General features: G+C 36.7%; 1 protein-coding gene across 50 annotated transcripts in view; it reads right to left on the minus strand.

Moving 5' to 3' along the window:
* The window catches only part of ATF7IP (activating transcription factor 7 interacting protein), an 80,823-nt gene that overhangs the window by 42,230 nt on the left and 18,317 nt on the right, over window positions 1-20,276 (minus strand). For 12 of the 50 annotated variants that reach the window (XM_086887613.1, XM_086887598.1, XM_086887607.1 and 9 more), the window contains 2 exons: window positions 6,549-6,632; window positions 564-1,612 (listed from right to left, as the gene is read on the minus strand). In XM_086887613.1, the coding sequence (XP_086743739.1) occupies window positions 564-1,605 (1,042 nt within the window). In that variant the 5' untranslated portion in view covers window positions 1,606-1,612; window positions 6,549-6,632. Of the gene's footprint in view, window positions 1-563; window positions 1,634-3,946; window positions 4,067-4,381; window positions 4,452-6,548; window positions 6,633-9,527; window positions 9,815-20,276 lie in introns of those variants that run through there. The other 38 variants (XM_086887614.1, XM_086887599.1, XM_086887602.1 and 35 more) reach the window with 8 other exon arrangements.

Below are 20,276 nucleotides of genomic sequence, written 5' to 3' on the forward strand. Positions count from 1 at the left end.
AACAACATGACACACATTTTTCATTAAACTCTTCCAATACTGTCTTTCAGTGGGAAAAAAAAGTTAAAAGAGAATTTGAGGCACACCTAGATTACATGTGTGCTTTCCTTATCATTTATTTGCATGTTTAAGAAAGCTGAAATCCTTTCTTCCCCATGAAAACAGTAAATGAATGCATTTCTCTTCTCCCAAATATTTTTGTTCTGGTCTCTCTGTCAATTACTCATTTTTTCTCTTTTTCCACTCACTACCTCACCCAAATTTATGGAGCATGAGAAAAATGCCAAAAAAGCAAACCAACAAGAAAACAACAAAAAACTCTAAAACCAAGATCCAAAACAAACAAAAAAACCCTAAACAATCCAAATCTCAAAGATAAGTATTTTTTTAGTGCTAAGTTTTCTTCCTGGGCCTCAAATACCACCCTTGAAAATTAAGACTACATAACATTACTGATGAGTAAGACTGTCTTTTTGATTTAGAAACCTGCCATAAGTGTCATTCTAAGAAATGAACAAAAAACCCAAACTTGAATGGAAACTAGCAATTTAGAAAATTCTAACCTGGAAGACTTGACTTGTTTGGTAGTATCCCTTCAACGTGTTCCTCCTTCTCATCACAGGGATCCTCTTCATCAGACAGCACCAAGAAAGCCTCTTTTGGCAGACTTTCATTGCTTTCCTGCTTGGATGGTGAACCCAAACAATTGTCTATTTTCTCTTCTAAATCTGGGACTGAGTCATCCCCTGGAAGCAGAGAACTTTTACTAAAACAGCTCAGATCATCTTCAGCAGGGGCTAGTTTTTCCAGAATTGGAATAATGTCATCTGTTTCCATACAGTCAGTATTGTCCAAGATGCTTTCACTTGGCTCATCTATTGCTTTCAAAACAGTGGTTTCTGGAAGTTCTGCACTGCCTTCTTGTTTTTCCAGGTCAGCTTCCATACTGCTAGAGATGGCTGCTTCTCCAACAGTCTCTTCAACAGTTACATCTTCAGTCCTCCTTCCCTCACCAGATGAACTGGAATTAACAGGTAAGTCATTTGTTTCTCCCTTCTCTTCAGAAGAGTCACTATTATCACCAACTGATTTACTTTCACCTTCCAATGGGATATCATTCTTTCTTTGGTCCAAATGATCTTTTTTATTATTTTCTTCATGGAAGTTATCTTTACTGCTACCAACTCCATTTTCAGCCTCACATTTTACTGCAATGTCAGTATCTTTAGCTTGCTCTGGAGTAACATTTTCTGAAGACAGCATTAAAGGTTTGGATTCTATGTCATTGGCTATGTTTTCTCCCCTACTTTCAGGGCTTTTGGTCTCACTAATTTCATCACAAGCTGCTCTTCTTTCTTCAGAGTTAACACACAAGTCAACCATACCATTAATTTCTTTCTTGTCTTCTGTACAGTCTGTATTGCTTAAAAGGGAATTTATATCAGAATCTCCATTCTCATGTTTTCCATTTAACAGTTTCACTTCAGTTGTCTTCAACAGCTCCTCTTTAACCTTATAGACAGCTTCGAGTTGTTGCCGATCACTTACTCTCATTGTTTTTCGTGCTTTAAAGACTTTTCTCTGAGGTTCCTCTGTGCTATCCATCTTAGCCCTTAAAAAAATTCAGAAAGAACTGTGAAGATAAAAATTTATCGTTGTCATATTACACTACTACTAAGAAAATCTGTAATGTTTATCACGTTTTAAAGTAAACCAGTTGAAATGTCACTGACAAAAACAAACACCTGTCAACACTTAAATTTTATCTGACTTACCAAAAAGTAAGTTCTGTATACTGAACAAACACATTTATGCAAAGGTCATGCTGTAATATTCTAACAACGCATTTTTGACCACTTACAGTGTTCTATTAAAAATAGGTATTATAATAAGGTAAGAGCCAGCAGCCTCTCTTCTCATAAAAAGGTAAAAATATATGTAAACTGAGAGATCAAGAATATTTCTATCCTTCTAAAAATATTTAATTTAATAAGTTTCAAACTGAATCAATAACTCTCGTAAATGACAAGATTTTTGTAGCAAGTGACTTTTAAGACATCATCATATACAAAGAATTCCTCAATGCATTATTAAGATACTTTTTTCTGCATAAAATAAAATAGACTTTCATCCTCCATATCTATACAATGGCTAAATGAACTTGGATTTTTAGGCCGCTTTCATTCAGTTTGCAGCAACATTTTACTAAGACTATTTGTGGCCACAAAAACTACAGGTATTGGAGCACCTTGTTGAAAAACTTCCTCTTTCAAGGAAAACTGGTAGGTTTGCCCTCAACAGTTATATTCATTCCATCCATCTACACAAGTATTAAGAAAAATAAAAATATTTATAAAATGTGTAATAAAAATGTTAGAAAATCTATTTTATCTAATCAAAACACAGGGTTAAATCCAGAGTTACCTAGGAAGCTGTAATTATTTTGCTGAAATACAACGAAAACTGATTTAATCTGTTTCCATAAAACAAAACACATCCATAGGGATTTTTAAAATACCTCTTTTCCCCCATGTGCTCTTGCTTAATGGCCTTGTTTTAAAGGATTATATATGAAAAAGTTTAGAAGCAGAAAGCAACCAAGGAAGTTCTTATATCCTAAATATAACTCAACAACTAAGACCTTGAATCAGCTGGTGCTAACCAATTTAGGTCTACTGAAGCCACAAACCATCGTAAAGTTACTCCTACCAAGCATACAGCTTTAAGTTTCTGAAAAGCATGCAAAAATTCTATTAACAGTAATTAAAAGAGAAAATAATCAGGCAGGTATTTCAGTATGACTATTTTCCTCACAAGGACCAGATAGGCAAACGTTTATAACACTGACAAAGCAGAATTATTAGACAAAGGATGCCCTTTAAATACTTAGTATGATTAATTTGTGTCAGCCCCCAATTAATTTTCATTTACAGAGCTAGGAAATTCATTAATAAATTGCATTTTGTCTTATCAGGTGGGATATAAATAATTTTAAAGTTTTTTGGTAAAAGAAATCAGGACTACAGCCAACACTAGCCCAGATCAATGACAGTTTTGTGTAACCACAAGTTCAAGACCATTTGGACAACCCTCTCGGGCAGGTGGAATGATTCTTGGGGTTGTTCTGTGCCAGGCGAGGAGTTGTACTTCATCCCTGTGTGTCCCTTACAACTCAGGATATTTAACAGTTCTGCAATTCTATGAACCAAGCTGCAAAAATCAGAACACAGATGCCACAGCCTCTGAATAACAATTTGGCTCCACTCCATTTTGTAGCAAACCTCATCTACAAGTTTTATTTAGGCATTGCTAAGACTGCCCTTTAGCCTTCTCTTCAGCAGACTGAATCTATCAAGCTCCCTCAGCATCTCATTATGGGTCACATGCATTAGCTCTTATCATTTTGGTCTGCTGGATCTTTCCTAGTTTATTTGAAACAACTTTTTTGTGAAGGAAATTGTTTAACATTTATCCCTAACTACAATATTCTACATTGTAAGCTAAGTATATATATTCTGAAGTACAGTATGAATTCTACTGTAAACACCACAGTCATGATGTACCATACATTACAATTTTAAGACTTATTTTATACTTTCCTGACAAAAACAGGGACAAGAACAAAGCAATTTTTTATATTTCCTTTTAACTTAACACTGAGCTTCCCTTACACTTTTTTCAGTTCTTTTCCACAAAACAATCTAGAATCTTCAGATTTGAGTTACTGATAGTACTTAACACTTCAATTCACACCTCAGGAACAGATGAAGAAATTCTGACAAAAAGTTGTATCAGGTCTATTTATGGACTCTCAATAATACCATTATGACAACTTTTTTGCCATTGTGACCTAAATTTCCGGAACTAGATTGTCTACTACTGCATTGCCACCAGTGGGAGCAAAATACAACACCTACAGAAATACTGATCTGAAACACCACTTTACTTGAGATGGAAAAAAGTTCTCATCACATAACCATTTTCAGTCAGATGACTTATGAACTCCAGGTGAACTGTTAAACCTTTCCAGAGCTGTCTACATGCTAAATACAATTTCTTCGTATTCCTTCAGAAGAGAATACATTTAATGAAAGAATTTTAGACCTGAGGGTAACAAGAAGAGCGTAAAAATCTCTAGTATTTTGGAAGTGTAAGTGCAGTTTTTGGAAGCACATCCCTTCCATCTTCCCAAGAACTCAGAATGAAGGACAGACATTTTCACATCATTACAAAAGCATGTACCAGACTGTCATGTAATATAATACTGACCATCATACTCACTCACGTTCCATTCATATAAACCCCTATAACCAGAACACATGCTGCTACAGATTTTTATCTTGTAGAGGCAATTTGGAAAAAAAAATCAGGCTTGGCTAACCTTGAACAAGTCCCTAATAGGTGATCCACTAGTGAGAATCCTCTGGTAGCACAATACAAGAACAGGGCCCCTGCATCAGAATTAAATAGGATAGTTTGATCTCTCAGACTATAGTGTTTTCTTTTATAGGCATTACCCAGACTTTACAAAATATATTACTAAATTTGCAGTCTAACTTTTTCTATGGCCAGAAATACACCACAATGTAACATTTACAAAGGTCTTAAAATCAAATTTGTAAGTACATCACTTGAATAACCATATAATGTAAAATAAATTAATATTTGCTGTTCTAATTTCCTTAAGTCATCCAAGCAATCTTTCAGGAATATTTTTAAAATAGAGTACATACAAAGAAAATAAAGGACACTTCTTTTTACATTTGCCAAGAAAAGCAGTCTTAAAATATTCAAACATTAGAATCCCTTTACACTGATGCATCCTTACTTTTTTATTAAAAAAAATAAAATTGGATGAACAAGCTTGAATTGGTAATGTATTTAAAAATTATGTTCGCTTATCTTGGAATGTTATCCAAAAATCTAATTAAAAACAAAGCACTTACACAATTCTGGAGAGAACCTGTAGGAAATACAGGCTTCTCAAAATTCCATTGTTAAATGGTTATGGGAGTAACTCATGCATGTTTTCCCAATCAATCCCACAATATTTTGTAGCCAAAGAGTATTTGATTAAAACTACCCAAAAAATTACATGAAAAGTACTGTGACAAAATTATAAGCATAGATGAAATGAACCAGTGTTTTGGGTTCATCTTTTAACAGCGAAATATTTTGTACCAGGACAGCCCAGTCTTTGAGCATTTCCAGCCATACCCACAAGGGAGCACAGTGCACGCAAAGAACAGATCTCATGTGAGAGTTTTGTGAAAGAGAAACAAATCAATTGTTAGCAAGTCCAGATAGGCTTGGTCACACCAGTGTTAGCCAGTCAGCCACCATCTGATAAATACTGGTTTCCAGTCTTTCAAAGAGACAAGGTGCACCCCTTCAGAGAGCAGCAGAACAAGACACATTAATTTAGTCTTGCACAAATAAAAGTAATCAAGGTACTAGTATTCTAAATGAATGTATTTTGATAGTCTCCCTTTACAGTTAACATGAAGTGCAGCTATGTTTGTTAAACACCTCCCTTATCTGATACTTGGGTGTTTTCTTTTTTTACTCATGGTGTGACAAAGTCACAAGGAGGAAACCAATGGTCCAGGCAACAAGCCAATAGAGGAGCACATTTTATTTCAACGAACAGCTTTTGTATGCATCAGCACAAAATTATTCCAGCATGTACAGCTACCTGTGTAAGGGTTAAATGCTGTAAATAAGGACATAAGCTTTGGACCGATTTTTTTTGGTTTGATTTTATTAAAGTCAACAATTTTGACAGACCAACATACACATTGTGCTCATTTGTTTGATACAAAAACTTCCTTTTTCGATTTAAGCTTTGAAGTCATGCATAATTAGTCATGTGAGACATGAACACATCATTAAGCACCTCCCTCCAAATTTCAGAAATTCTTATGACTAAATGTGTGCTAAATGGCACAAAATGTACAGCTGTGAGTTTGGGAGTGTCTCTCTTCTGAGCCAATAAAAAAGTTTTTCCTTTACGTTCTCATTTTTAGTTATCTTACTCCATAAAGAGACCACTGCTCTAAAGCAAGAAAGAATTCTATTAGCTGGTATGGATCAGCCTGTGATCACGTGCTCAGGTAAGCAGCCCATGAGCTGCTTAAAATGATAAGCCAATCAGCAAGGAGCTGCCTGACTCTGCCTAGTGACAGGCAGCAGACAAAGGGAAGGTCATGAGAAAATTAAGGGGGGGGGAAGGAGAAGCTGCAATCTAAACAATAGTGTGCAATGAATGGGATTTGCAAAACATCGTGGGTCTAGAACAGCACCAGCAAAGGGCTCCTGGAGGGCATGCAGCACTAGCCAAATGTGCCACAACCATAAAACAGTTGCCAAAGCACAAGAACTATATGAAAGAAGCAAAATTCACTGATAATGATCATCAGTGCTCAAATGTGCAAGCCTTTTTTAAAATGTAGCATAGCCAAATCAAGGAAAGTGAGGCAGCAAATAGTCATGAATATTGTGTTCTAGATGGAGAGTTCCAGGGAATGAAAGTGGTGAATAAAACCTACCTTTTAAGTAGTGGTTCATAAAAAGCAGTTCTCAGTTGAAATCCTCCACAGCAATTTTGATGTAAGTTGTCAGAAATTTAAGAACTATTTTCAAAGAAGAAAAAAAAAGTACTTCTTGAGACCTATTCTTATAAAAGACATAATTAAATAATGCACCAATAATTTGGTTTTCTACCACTAATACAAGTCTACTGATCTGGCTGAATGGAATACACAACACCAGCCTAGTGAGCTTCACATATAACTGTGCCTTTGTTTTTAAATTTAATAAACAAAGTAGAAATCACATGATTATCGTATGTGCAAATAACAGCTCTTCTAGCACACCACAGACGATTTGAGTTTTTGTCCCTGTTAGGCTCAAGTTATATGTTTGTGTTAGGAGAAAAATACACCATTTTCTAAGAAAAAAATTACGTCACCATCCTGCCCTATTTCACCTAGTGCACACACAGCAGAACAAGGTGAACTGTAATTAAAAACCCCTTTAGCTCATTTGTCCCCGCCACATCCCGAACTGCGGTTCGCAGTGCGGGGAGCAAGAGGCACGTTCCCCTGCGGCAGAGCCCTGCAGTGTCCCGGGCGCTCCCCAGGGGGCGCCCGCGGGGCCCCGCCGGCCGCAAACCGCGCCGCGGCGGGATGGAGTCGCAGAGCCGCCTCCCATTGGCTGAACGGAGCAGCCGCGCGGCAGCCAATCAGACGGGAGTGCCTTAAATTCCACCCAGCAACAAGCCCCACGCGGCAAACGTCGGGCGCGGGCACGAACGCGGGGGCGCGCGTTAAACGAACAGGGGTTTCCAAACGGCGCGAGAGAAAGCCGAAGGCTTTCTGTCTGAGACCTGGAGTTGCACAACAGCGCTGACCCACGACTGCGGGTGCACAGCCCCGATAAGGAGCAAGTGTTTAACGCGCGGGAGCATTTTTAGGCGATCACAGAATTCCTGCGATGTTGAATGCTGAATCAGAGAAACCGCTGAGATCCAACCTGGGTTCAAGTATGGCAGCTGGAAAACCTCCCTTTCTTCAGATGTTATGAAGTGACACTGCTTTTTTGGTATTCTAACAGAAAATTGGTGTTTTCTCGTGACTGCAGTATGACTTCTGCCCTGAAAGCAGAGGCCAATCTCCCCCACCTTTGCAAACTGCCATCTGAAATTCAGCAAAGCATTTAAGCCCACATATATATCAAAGACGAAGAAAGACACCGACCTATATGGCAAAGCCTTCTTAAACCAGAGTAAAGTAACAGTACAGTTTTAAAGAGATTGCTCTTGTTTATTGTATATATGGTAGTGTCATGTAATAAACTTGAACTATGCACTTTTCACTTTGGTGTCACTAAGTTAAGCACTTGTTTCTCTACCTCAAGAAGATAATACCTCCTCTGACATTGGCTCATGAGCCTGTTTCCTATACTAAATTTTTGAGGTGGTTTTCCCCATGAGGTTCTGATGCCTTGTGGAAAAAATGAATGCCTTATGGGACACAAATGACTGACAGGTCTATTTACGTGGCTAAGGTATTTCATCTGCTGGTGGCTTTGCAGAGTTCTTACATGTTCTTTTGCATGTTCTTACATGTTTCATAACTTTATGCCTAGATAACTGCATTCTTTGGAACATGGAAGAATGGAAAAGTCTTTCCTAGACAACTTTTACAGGCAACTCAAGTCCCTTGGAAGCACCCACTATTTAGCACATGGAGCTTAAGCTGATTCTTCAAGATGATTTTATCTTTTTCTGTGTCCTGAATTTTAACAGCTACTCAGATTATTAAACTAGTAAAACTGCATACTGGAAGTCAGCCAGAGCAACAAGGCTGTGATAATGTGTTTTCTTACTTCCCACAAGTGTTAGAGATTTCAGTTTTTATCAACAATTCAAAACATCAGCTTTCAATTTAGCTGTGACATCTCCAAACACTAAAAAAATCCTGCTGTTTTAAACTTCTGCTGTTAAACTGTTTTAATATTCAGCTTTCTAACAAAGATTTTTTTTAGCACAAACTAAAATACTAAGGCTGTTTGGTGAAGTTTTTTTGTCATTTAAAAAAAAGGATTTACTGAATGTGAAGCTGAATTTCTGCATTTAAAGATAAATTTGATGAATATTATTATACACAGTCTCAAGGTTAGATTACAGTTCCATCTCTGGCATAGTATAAACAGCCTGAATTTCCTTAGTTACCCTTGAATATGAGTAGAACCTAATAATTCCACAGATGTCGCCATTAACTGCTAAAACACATCTACAGCTAAAAACGTACCAACTTCTGATATTATAAACTTAAAACCTGAACAACCTGAATTAATTGTTCATGCACATGCAGATAAAAAATATGACACACTGTGGAAAAAGAGGAATCTTAGAAAAAAGGCAAGATATTCTGATCATGCTTCAGCTTTTCTAAGCATTATACAGTATTTTTTCCTTCTATAAGGAAATTATTTTTAAATTTTAAATGTATAATTTTAAACAATTCAGCAGGCTACAACTTCGACATGGTATCACTACGATATACACATTTGCATCCCTTGTCTTCTGTTAGATAAAATGCAGAACAACACTACTGTAATGAAAAAACTAATGTATTTACCCTGAACAGTCTATTGCCTAAACTAGTTTCCGTATCACATATGCAACTAGCTGTAGAGGTGTAACCTCAGCTTTCCAACTGGCAGCTCAGTGACATCAGAATTCAGAGGTGAGCTACCTGATGCTGACAGTGGTCCCAAGAGTAACTTCTCAAATGCTAGAAGAAGTAGTGAAAAGAAAACTTGGAACAAAAGAGGCGATGCTGCATTGAAATGATACTAAGTCTTTGCCCCACATATAAGCATATTTTATGAGTTTTTTTTGCAAATATTTGAGTTTTCTCAGTAACAAAAAAGCAAGTTCAAAATGGAACTAAACCAGCAGTTAGTAAATTGGGTGTTGGAAGGATTATCATTATCTTCCCCGGGAAGACACTGTTTCTCACCAGGGGCAGCACACCTGCTGCCTCGACCGCACCAGACCTTCCCCCGCACAGGCGAAGCACATGGGATAGAAGAGGCACGTAGCCAGGGCGCGAAGAAATCAGCTCTTCCATAAAATCATCCAGCTGAAGCCTGGTGGGGACTCTGAGATGTTCGGGGCAGGGAGGCTGTTTCCCGTTTTCCTCATGAAAGGATGAGTTTTCTTTCAGCGTCTGAGGCAGGCCAAGGCAGCACCTCGGCAGCCATCTTGTTCTCTCCTCGGCTCCCTACCCGATGGCGGAGACTGCCCGAGATTTGCATATCCGCTCGGGATTGGTTGCCGCAGAGCTGCTTTGCATAAACCAAATCTGCCTGGCAACAGGCTAAAAATAGCCAAGGCTGCTGCTGGGAGCGGCACCGCAGCAGGGCGGGAGCGCGGCTCGGCCACCGCCAGGGGCCAAGGCACGCGCAGCCATGCTAGTGTGACCTTGCGTGCTGGCACGGCGCACTTAACTCCCTCAGGGTTTCGGTGGGGCTTTTTAAATGACAAAATAAATTCTGAGGTTATTCCCCTTTCAAATCAGAACATGTACTGTTATAATCTGCACACTATCTTCTTTCTTACTTTCGTTTCTAAGCAAGCTGGAACAGAAACCATCTTTCTTACTATAATACCCCCATGTCGGCTTGGTGAGATGGCAATGGGGTAATCAACAACACCTGCAACAAATGCAACCTAATCCTTACTAGATGTGGAGTGTTACACAAAGTTCTTGGCTCCTGAGTTACTCCGTGTTAATCATAACTCACTGCAAACACACCTGTACCATTCCTCCACTCGAAACTAAACACTGGGATTTGGAAGGGCAAGCAGGATGAACTAAAAAGAAACTAAGTAGAGAAGGAATCTTAAGAATAAAATTTAGATTCAAAATCAGGTCAGTAAAGCACAAAAACTTAAAGATATTATGTATATACATGTTCTATGATAGAAACTCCAGCAGTAATCTATATGTACATAATTTTACAACTTCAACCTACAAAATGGCAATCATTTGCATAAGTTTCATTTTCAGCAGTACTGAACTGATAGCATAAACCCTTCTGACTGCAGCAGAAGCAACTGAAGAGGTTTCCACACCTTTCTATTCAGCACATCCGCCCCCAGGTTTCTGTTTCATGGAACTGGTTAAATGCAGGTGAAAGCCAACATTTTAAGATTAATGAAGCACACAGTGCATGCAGGACATGTACAGCTGTCTAACCTAGCTCTCTGGCAGCCTGAAACGAGCCCTCTGATACATATAGGTACACATAAGCCTGCTAGAATGAAAAAAGGGTCTTTTCTATAAGACTCAAAATTAAATAAGGAGAGCAGGAAAAAAAGTGGCCTAAGTAGGTGGTTGGTCACAGTGACCACTGAAGACATTTAGTATCTTCGGAATGAATCAACAAAACAGAATCACAAAAATTGAACAGAAATCTCAATAGGAAGTAAGCGAAGTGAGACAAAACAGTATGCATAAAAAAGCTTTAAAATAAAATTAGGGGGAAAACCCCACCATAACCACCACCAAACAAACCAAAACACACGGAATTTCTCATGAAAGCTAGAGTTTACCCGAACTTTATTACCCATACCTAGTGTTAGGATTGTTTGTCGCAAGCATTCTTTAAGGAAAGGCAGCTTACTACATATATATTAATTAGCTATTCCTAATGCATTTTACTAGCAATGGTGTCTCTACCATAAGACATTTTTTCATTTATCAGAGGCTAAATGTTTTCCAAAGGAAATTAATGTTGCAAAATGATAGGAACTAGAAAAGAAAATGTCAACCTAATATTCTATTCATTACTAGATACAGAAGAAGGGAAAAAAAAAAAGGCACATTTTTAGTACTGGTAACACATTGTATTAATATGCTAAGGATCCTAGATAATGCAGGTAGTTCATGTTTTTACAATGATAAACAATCACTTTCTAATACAAGTCAATTTCTTACTCTACAAAGCATGCAACAACCAGAGTAAGATTTGCTCTAGTAAAAGTCTATAATGACAGATTAAATTCTCTTGGGTCAGTGGATGGAAAATTATTTTTATGTATTTGCTCTTAGGCAAAGATTTGTCACATTGCACACTTTTAAGGACTTGTAACAAAAATTACCCGATGTGTCATCCAAATAGTCCTTTAAATGTTTCATAATCTAATACGTAAGCAACTATTGCATGGATGATTCTTTAACTTCATCATGTCTAGAACAAGCTCTAGAGACCATATTGCCAGATTTAATTCTTTGCTAAGCTACCCAAGGAACAGGACGCAGGAAGTGAACAAACCTACAATTTCTTTATGAAGTTCTAATCATGGAAATAAATGATAAGAAAAAAAGAACTAGTCTTGAAAGGACCTTTAATGATGACAAGTAGCCTGAAAGAGTACCAATTCTTACTGTATTCTTCCTTTCTAGAACCTTTGACACACCCACCTACTCACCATACTTGCTGCACAGACAGCAGATGTATGATCTCACTGTAATGCCATTTACCTGACTTGTTAGGAGACCAAATGCAATATCCTAGATTTAATTGTTACAATATAAGAGACTCTTTTCTCATTACTTTCTTGTTGTCACACTTCCAAATTCAACACCAGTAGGAATCAATTTTGAAATGATGGCATACTAGTTTTAAGTGGCACAATTGCATTGATCTATACCAGCAGCACCTTAAGCAACAAAGCACAGTATTTTCATTTCTGAAGTGCTTACACCTAATGCTAATAATTCTTGTCAACTCACACACTCTGAAGAACAAAGATACTTAAACAAAAACATAGGAAGATGAGAGTAATGTCCTGAAAGAGTAATTACACAGTTGATGGGAAAATCCTTTTTTATAACAGGTTTATACCAAAGTTTGGCTGAAATCAGTTGGAAGAATCAGGAAAACACAGGACTTGTGTGTCAATGTAAGACATATACTTTTTTGTTTTTCTTTTTTAACAGAGATAACATGATTCACTGAAACAACCTTCCCAAGGATGTGGCAAAATCTCCATCACTAAGAGTTTTCAAAATGCAGTTGGACTGGATGCCAGATAATGGATGCCCATGTAGGCTCGCTTTTCCAAGAAAGACCAGACCACATGATCTTTTAAGGTCATCTCCAATCTAAGATTTTCTATGAACTGAGCTGTACAACTGATTTAATTACCAGAAGATCAGTATTAGCTGTCAGATATTAAAACCCCCTCTAAAATGGGACTTTTAAAGGTGGTCAGATGACTACTCCCATCAGTCTTCTGAAGGACTGTTACATCTTCAGCAAGAAAGCAGTAATTGCACCGTTGAGAAGGCACCTTTCAAGATAAGCAGTCTTCTACTAATAAGCTAAATCATTAAAAAAAACACAACAAAAAAACTCCTCCCTTTTTGACTATATTATATAAATAGACACATTTTATATACTTATTGCATTTTGTATTTATATAGATACATATGGCTGAAGAAAACATCATCAGATGGCTTACAGTAAGAAGTCTAAAATGGCAATTAGGTTGTGAACCTGAGGATCTAATTTTATTTGCATAGGGTTTTAAACTCAATTCTTGTGTATGGAAGCTAAAAAATATATGGAAACAGTACATCATTAGGCTGAAATAAGCATAAATGAACTTATCCATAAGGCAATTTTCTCCCAGAAAAACAAATTAATCTTGTTTGCTATCTCTGGTCAGATACGCAAGAAAGTTCCCATTCTTTGGTCAACCAATAGAATTAGTAGTTCATTTTGCATACTTAAATTCATTTTTTTGACTGGTTAGTCTTCTGACATGGCTATATAAACCATTCAGTAAATATTGCTGCTAAAAATATAGAGAAATATATTTAAAGACACTGCAAAGAGTATTAAGTTTGATAAGCTCCTACAAAGTACTTTTCAATTTCTATTTATGAATATCCATAATGACAACATAGACAAACAGGATGTCAAATAAAAACTGCTATGAATGTTTTTGTTTGTAGGGCAAGGTACACTACAAAGCACAAGAATCTGATTCTAGAAGGGAAAGGTTATTTTGGAAGTCCAGGCTAGGGGACAGCAAGCAATGGACCAAGCCTTTAGTGCCTGTCAAAAACATACTGCTTTTTTTGGGTGGGTTTTTTAATTCTAAGAACTGCTATGAAAAAATCAGGATAAACTTCAAGTGCAGGGCAATACAACACATGTTTTGCATAAACTCCTCACACCAACAAAACTTGAATAAAATGAACACTCTTAAAATTCCCAGAAATTTAAACTGTGTTTTCATACATACATTTCAGCTATCACAACCCATCTTCTACCTGCAAAATTTCACTTCAAAAGAATGTTCAAAACAGCTCACAACAATTACGAAGTTAGATTTCAAAATATGGTGCAACGAGGAATAGTATCAAAATCAATTTATATTATTCAGATATAATGAAGTACTTTTTTTCCCCCGTTCTGCAACTGCAGCCCGTGCATAACTAATTCAGTATAATCCCGCATTAATTGTGAAGACAAGTTAAGGAACAGGAAAACCAGAGTTTATTGCTACTATAGTATAAAATCAAAGACCAAAATATTTTGTAAGAAGTCTTGTTTAACACTAGAAAAACATCAATTTGAAAAATAAGTTTTACTGCCAGGTTTTCGTTTCCCATCCCTGACAAAGGCAGTTTAAAGGTTCACTAAAATGAGAAATAAATCTGTATAAAATTTCACAAAGAAAAGTAATTTCTTTAGCAATCCTACTTCATACAGACTCACTTTACAGCAGCAGTGTTGCTGTAAACATTCACTGTATTCGTCTGTGGCTACCAAAGACTACCACAGTTGCTAAGCAACATCTTAATTTCATCTCAATTTTGATATCTGCCATTTTGGCATATTCACTGGAACCTTACTTACTCTTTAAATAACTTCATCTCATTCCATTCCTTTCACAACTGTTTAATGAAGTGCAATCAAATAGATTTTTCAGAGGGGAAAAGGGGGCGGGGGAAGCTTCCTTTTCCCTATACTTTTTTAAGTATCTGTGCGTAGATAAAATAGAATATTTGCATGTGACAAGAAACAGTCACCATAGTGCTACAGAAACCCCACAGACATTCAGCAATCATCTTGCCTTTTTTTGATTTCTGGTTTCTCCACCTAAATTAAGCAAGGACAGGAAGTAGAGAATTTCATACTAACAGAAATATTAAAAAAAAATCATACCATAGAGGAATTAGCATATTATCTAGATTTATTTTACAGTGGAATAAAATACTACTCTGATACATGAGATTGAACCCTGTCAGTTAAAGAAATTACATAAGCCCATACATGCTCTCCTTCTATTTTACAAAAAAAGGGCCAATATAAATGACCTTCAGTACCTCTACCAATACACAAACATCAAGCAGCAGATTTCACAGTGGCTGGAAAACAAAAAGGACTGCAAAAAACTACAGAGTCAACGTATGTCTGTCAATAATATTGCTATGAGGTTACTGCTCATTGAGAGACTGCCCACACTGAGTGTCATCTAATCCAGAGGGGTTTCCTATGTAACAAGACAGCATCCTATGCCCTGGACAGCTACTCTGTGCACTTTGTATACAGTAATAATATTCAAAAGAGGCAACAAGCTTTTCAGAACTTTGGCATAAGAAGCACCACCACATCTATGCAGTACCATCTTAAATAAAGTACCATTTAAATAATTTAGCCATACACAAAGCCCCATGCTCTCCTGTCCTTATTAAGTAGTACTTAAGCATTAAGAAATACTCTTCAATGTCATCTTAAAAGGGTTCTGTTACATTTACTAAATATTGTGAGATCTCCCTTTCGATTAAGTAAGGATTGAGGAAGAAAGAGGAGAGGATAAAATGCTAATAATTAGGTGTAGACTTGTGTGATGAGAACTGTAAATAGCTATGTTTTTATGAAATACTAAGTAATTGAAATAATGCATGCACTTCAGGCAACAGTTCTTCAAATCATTACCTTAAAATGATCAGGGAAAAAAGCAAGTGCTTCATAACCCATCTCAAATTACAGAAATTACTTACAAAGAAGTCTCAAAGATCTAGAGTGAAAAAACAATTATCTAAAAGCAATCCAGCTATCAGACTTTCTCATATTGCAATATGAATCTTAATAAAAGGGAGTCCGTTAGCAAGTGCTGTATAACTTTAGCTGCTAAATACTACATATTTTTTGTGTTGTGGGATGACCAAATGTCAATAGGCACATCCATAGCAACATCCTAGTACAAGGAATGTAAACTATTTTTTTGAATTACAGCTTGTTCTTAATATTGCAAAGGAATATGGACTTCTAAACATAAGAAACTGAAATTAAATTCTGTCTGAAGGCATCTCTTTTCCATAACGATGGAAGAAAGTATCTTTGTTTCCTTGGTTTCTTAGTCTAAGATCCTTGAAAAAGAAAGCAGGGAAAAGATATGTGAAGTGCTCTCTTGACCACAGCAGCCAGCAAGTTCTCATGCTAGGTTTCTTAGAGGATAAAAAAGCAAAATAAAGACTGAAGAGATGTTCCATCTAATCAATAAAGACCTTTGTCTTTTAGATTAAGAAGCTACAGGTCTCAAAGGAGATCAACTTACACTTCCCAAAGTATTTCTGATGTCTGTTTACTAATGATCCCAATGAAGCTTGCCATTATCCAGGATGCACAAGTAATTCTGGAAGACTTTTCTGGCTTTAAACTTCACATCTAGGATGTCAGGTTTTAATTTTTTCTCCTGATGAATTCTTTTAAAAGCTACCGTAAGCCCCAGTTTGCAGTTATTCATCACCATCAACTCTTCATGGTTGCTGGCAGTGGATGTGTGGACAGAAGTCAGCCAGCAATGTTGTGTTCATGCTGAGTAGTGATATCATACACACTGACTTGGTGAACTAATAAAGTGCACCTAGATATATGATCCATTTAGGACACCAGAAAAAAACAAGTCTAGAGCCACCTCCAAAGCCAGTGTTGCATTCCTAAGTGGAAAGGAGGGAAGCGAACAAAAGCAGAACACATTTCTTCCAGTTATGAGGTCATTGTTTTCCTTGCTCATGCAAATTTTCAAAAATAAAGAAAACAACATTACAAATTCATGAAGCATTGATAGTCTGCACAGAACATCAAACTATCATTCACAGTATTATGCAGCACCAAAAAAAGGAGCTGCAAGTTTACCTCTACTGACACATCATTTGGCAATGACTTTGCCGGAACAGCGCGTAAAAATTTTCTGAGCCTGGTCCCAAGAAACAGTGGCCAGGCTGTAGTGATACTGTCCAATGCATACATGAGTTGGTAGTACTTGGTCTGCAAAAGAATTCTTCAGTGAAGGGCTCGAAGTTCTACAATAAACATCCTTAATTTTACTGGTTTTTGAGGGGGGAAAAGCAGCTGATGAAGCAACAGTCTAGAAATAACATTTCAGAAACACACAGAATTACATGAAGAATTTATACAACTATTTTAGACTGCTTACCTTCCCAAATTTCATAAAAAAAATCATATGGAGAAAAATGCATCTGCACAGTCGCTCAGGGCGACCATTTACAAGAAACTTCTTTTTTCTTGCCTAAAAGTTTCCCAAATGTGACCCAGAGTTGGATGCCAGAAGCAGACGGTAGGAATTATACTTAAAAATGCCTCCATTGATAAAATGTATGAAAGCCACAAAGGAAAGCATCTTTAATTTTGACCATTTAAGTTTTGCTATAATCCAACGTCCAGAAAGGTTCTGTCCAGAAACCTTTAACATCAAAAGGAACACTTGTTCACAGTCTGTCTCTTGCCTGGTAAGACGGTAAACCAAATTACTTACTTCCTGGACAGGAGAGGCTGCAGTTTCACCTCCAAAAAATCAAAGGCTAGATTTCTCTTTGAATGAGTGAAGAATCATTATACATCCCTTGTTCATGTGCTGGCACATAGCATAGCTGAACTGTTCCCTGATAATTTTTCGTACTAACTACAGACTCTCCAGATGAATTTGTGTGCGTGACCACCTCTCCCAGGTTTGCATTTGTAACCATAAAATTTTATTTTATTTACATACCCCCAAGGTGAATATGGCCAGGTCATAATTTTTGTGCTTTTTGCCAGGACCCCTCTTGAAATTATCAACATTGGTTGAAAAACCAATTTTACCAAAATTGGTAAAAAAACAATATGGACAACAGGACTGCAACCTGTATTGATGCATAATTCACATCATCAGCATTTAGTACCATCCAAGAACATGAGTTTTTATAAAGAGTAAGACTTCCCTACTCTTTCTCTGTATGCTTAAGAATTTCAGTCCCTCTGCATTACCTGTCTATTTTGGGCTTTAGCTATCTATTTTGTCTGTGTGATCCCCACTTACTTCCAGGACAGAGTGTCCTGTCAAATATATTTTATGCTGGATGGTCTATATATGTATACATTTGTGTGCAAGGGTAACACATCTATTTTAATAAATCTAATAAATGGTGTTTGGGTCTCACTAAGTAAATGATCCTGATGACTCTGTAAGAGTCAATCTTTCCATCCTCTGCAAGTTAACAAAAAATAACTATTTTACAATATTAACCATAAACTTTACTTGGAGCATGATTGCTACCCTCTACCCTTCAAAAGCTTTAAAAATCAATTTAATGTTTTATTGATATGAGGTTTGGGGAGGGGAAGTTGTTATTTAAGGAGTATCAAGGAGTTAACTCTATCAATGAATAACTTTATTACAGCTACTGGGTATTTACACCAAGGAATTTTGTTCTAAAGCAAATTATAATATCCTTTTTATAATTTCACCATTTCATGAAATTTTTATGAAAAAAAATTGCTATTTCAGCAATCAAATCACCTCTGTGTTAACTGAAACAATATTCTTTCCCAATTACTGACACATTGTTAATCCTCCATTGGTTTTCTCCAAACCTTTTTAAAAAGTCTTCGGGGTCTTCAGCAATTCCAATTTCATACTGAGTTACTGGGACGGACATCTCAGAAAACTATTCTCAGCCAATTCTTTTAAAACTCCTGAATGCAGAATAAAAAGACCGCTTTATAACCTTAGTTAAGAAATACCTATCATGGAATTTTTAGTAACTTCTTTGTAACCTCAAGGCTTCAAAAACTTGAGTTACCTACATGACATTATAATCTCACTTTTATCTAAAACAACTCCAAAATATTTACTGTGATGTACCTTTTCTTCTTTCACTATGATTCTGTTATCATATCACCTACATTACTGTTAGAGTTCTCAATTCTTAATAAATCTCACATTTGTTATAGTTTGCTTTACCAATCAAGGTTTTCCTCTCAGGAACATTTTATTTTAATCAGTTTAATACATTTTTCATGCCCTACTCAATGCCATTTCTCCTCTACCATCCTTACACTCACACTTCACAGAAAGGAGGGAAGGGCCCTAAACTGCTTCCTTCATACAGCAATGAAAGCAAAACTGGTTCTAACGGAATTTAATATTTACAGGAAACTTTATAGTTGTTAAAGGTGATTTTTAATGTAATTTATTTGGGGAAATCTACCATACACCTGTGTTTGCACTCTCTCACACACATTGCCCATTTTTGTACTTTTTGTAGTCTGGACATGCATATAAAGCAGACTTGTAAAGGACAAGCAAAATTCTGTCCCATATCAAATCTTAAGTTAGCACTAAAAAGTTACTGAATGTTTCAAAGTGTATAAACTAACTACAAGCTACAATTCATTTGGCCCATATTGCAGTCATGCAGCATTTTTCTCTGCCTTATGAATGCAAATATTTACCTTTCTCTATTACCGTTAAATTCCATCCTCCATGATATCAACCAGTTACAGTTGTCCTTCCTAGCATATTTACTCTATGGGCCTTAATTCCCAGGCCTCCCAGAATGCCTCCAATACTTTCAATATCTACCACTGCCATTTTAACCTGTAATAATTTATCCGCTTACTTAGTCCTTCCACCTCTTTAGTTTAATTCTCTCCAATTAATCTAATTTTTCCTTCAGCCAAAACAGGCCTGTCTACTTCCAGTTCCACATCCCTATCTTGAGCTGATGTCTGCCTTTAAGAGGCCATGTTTTGTTGGCTTGTTCATGCATCTCCAATTATCTCTTTTCTCTAGGTCAGTGACCATCCTTTCAAATAATTTTCCTCTAACATCTCTCCTTTCCAGTCTTCCACACTGTCACTACTTTGACTTGTACAATAGGAACACAAATATATTTCTGCAGAACTAGCACATCTGCCCTATGCAGCCATTTCATGTACTACATGCATAACCACGATAGAGCATACTATGCTATTAGCAGTACTTAAATTCTGTTAAGATTTCCTGCTCAAAGGCAAGGTTATTGTCTTCTTGGGGGAGAGATCATAGAAACACCATATTTTGATCTAGTTCCCTTCTTACAAAACCAGCTTTTTAAAATGCACATATAGGCATTTAAGAAAGTATATATACTAAAAAATACACAGACAACAGTTCAGTGTCTAATTGCTTTAACAGCTTTGTAATCTCAACAAGAAGAAAATTCAAACTGCGACCAGGATAGCAAAGATCCTTCATAACACCATGAAGCCAAAACACAATTGGTGGATTCAACTTTGTCAACTCTGCACCTTTTCCTCACTATTCACTCTCACTATTGCTAAGCCTCCATGTGCATCAACTGATGTCACTATAAAAACAAAAATAACACACTAGCAAAACAGTAGAGGTTTGAATCAAA

The sequence above is a fragment of the Cyanistes caeruleus genome, chromosome 4 (assembly GCF_971803275.1).
Source record: "Cyanistes caeruleus chromosome 4, bCyaCae1.hap1.1, whole genome shotgun sequence".
Taxonomy (NCBI): Eukaryota; Metazoa; Chordata; class Aves; order Passeriformes; family Paridae; genus Cyanistes; species Cyanistes caeruleus.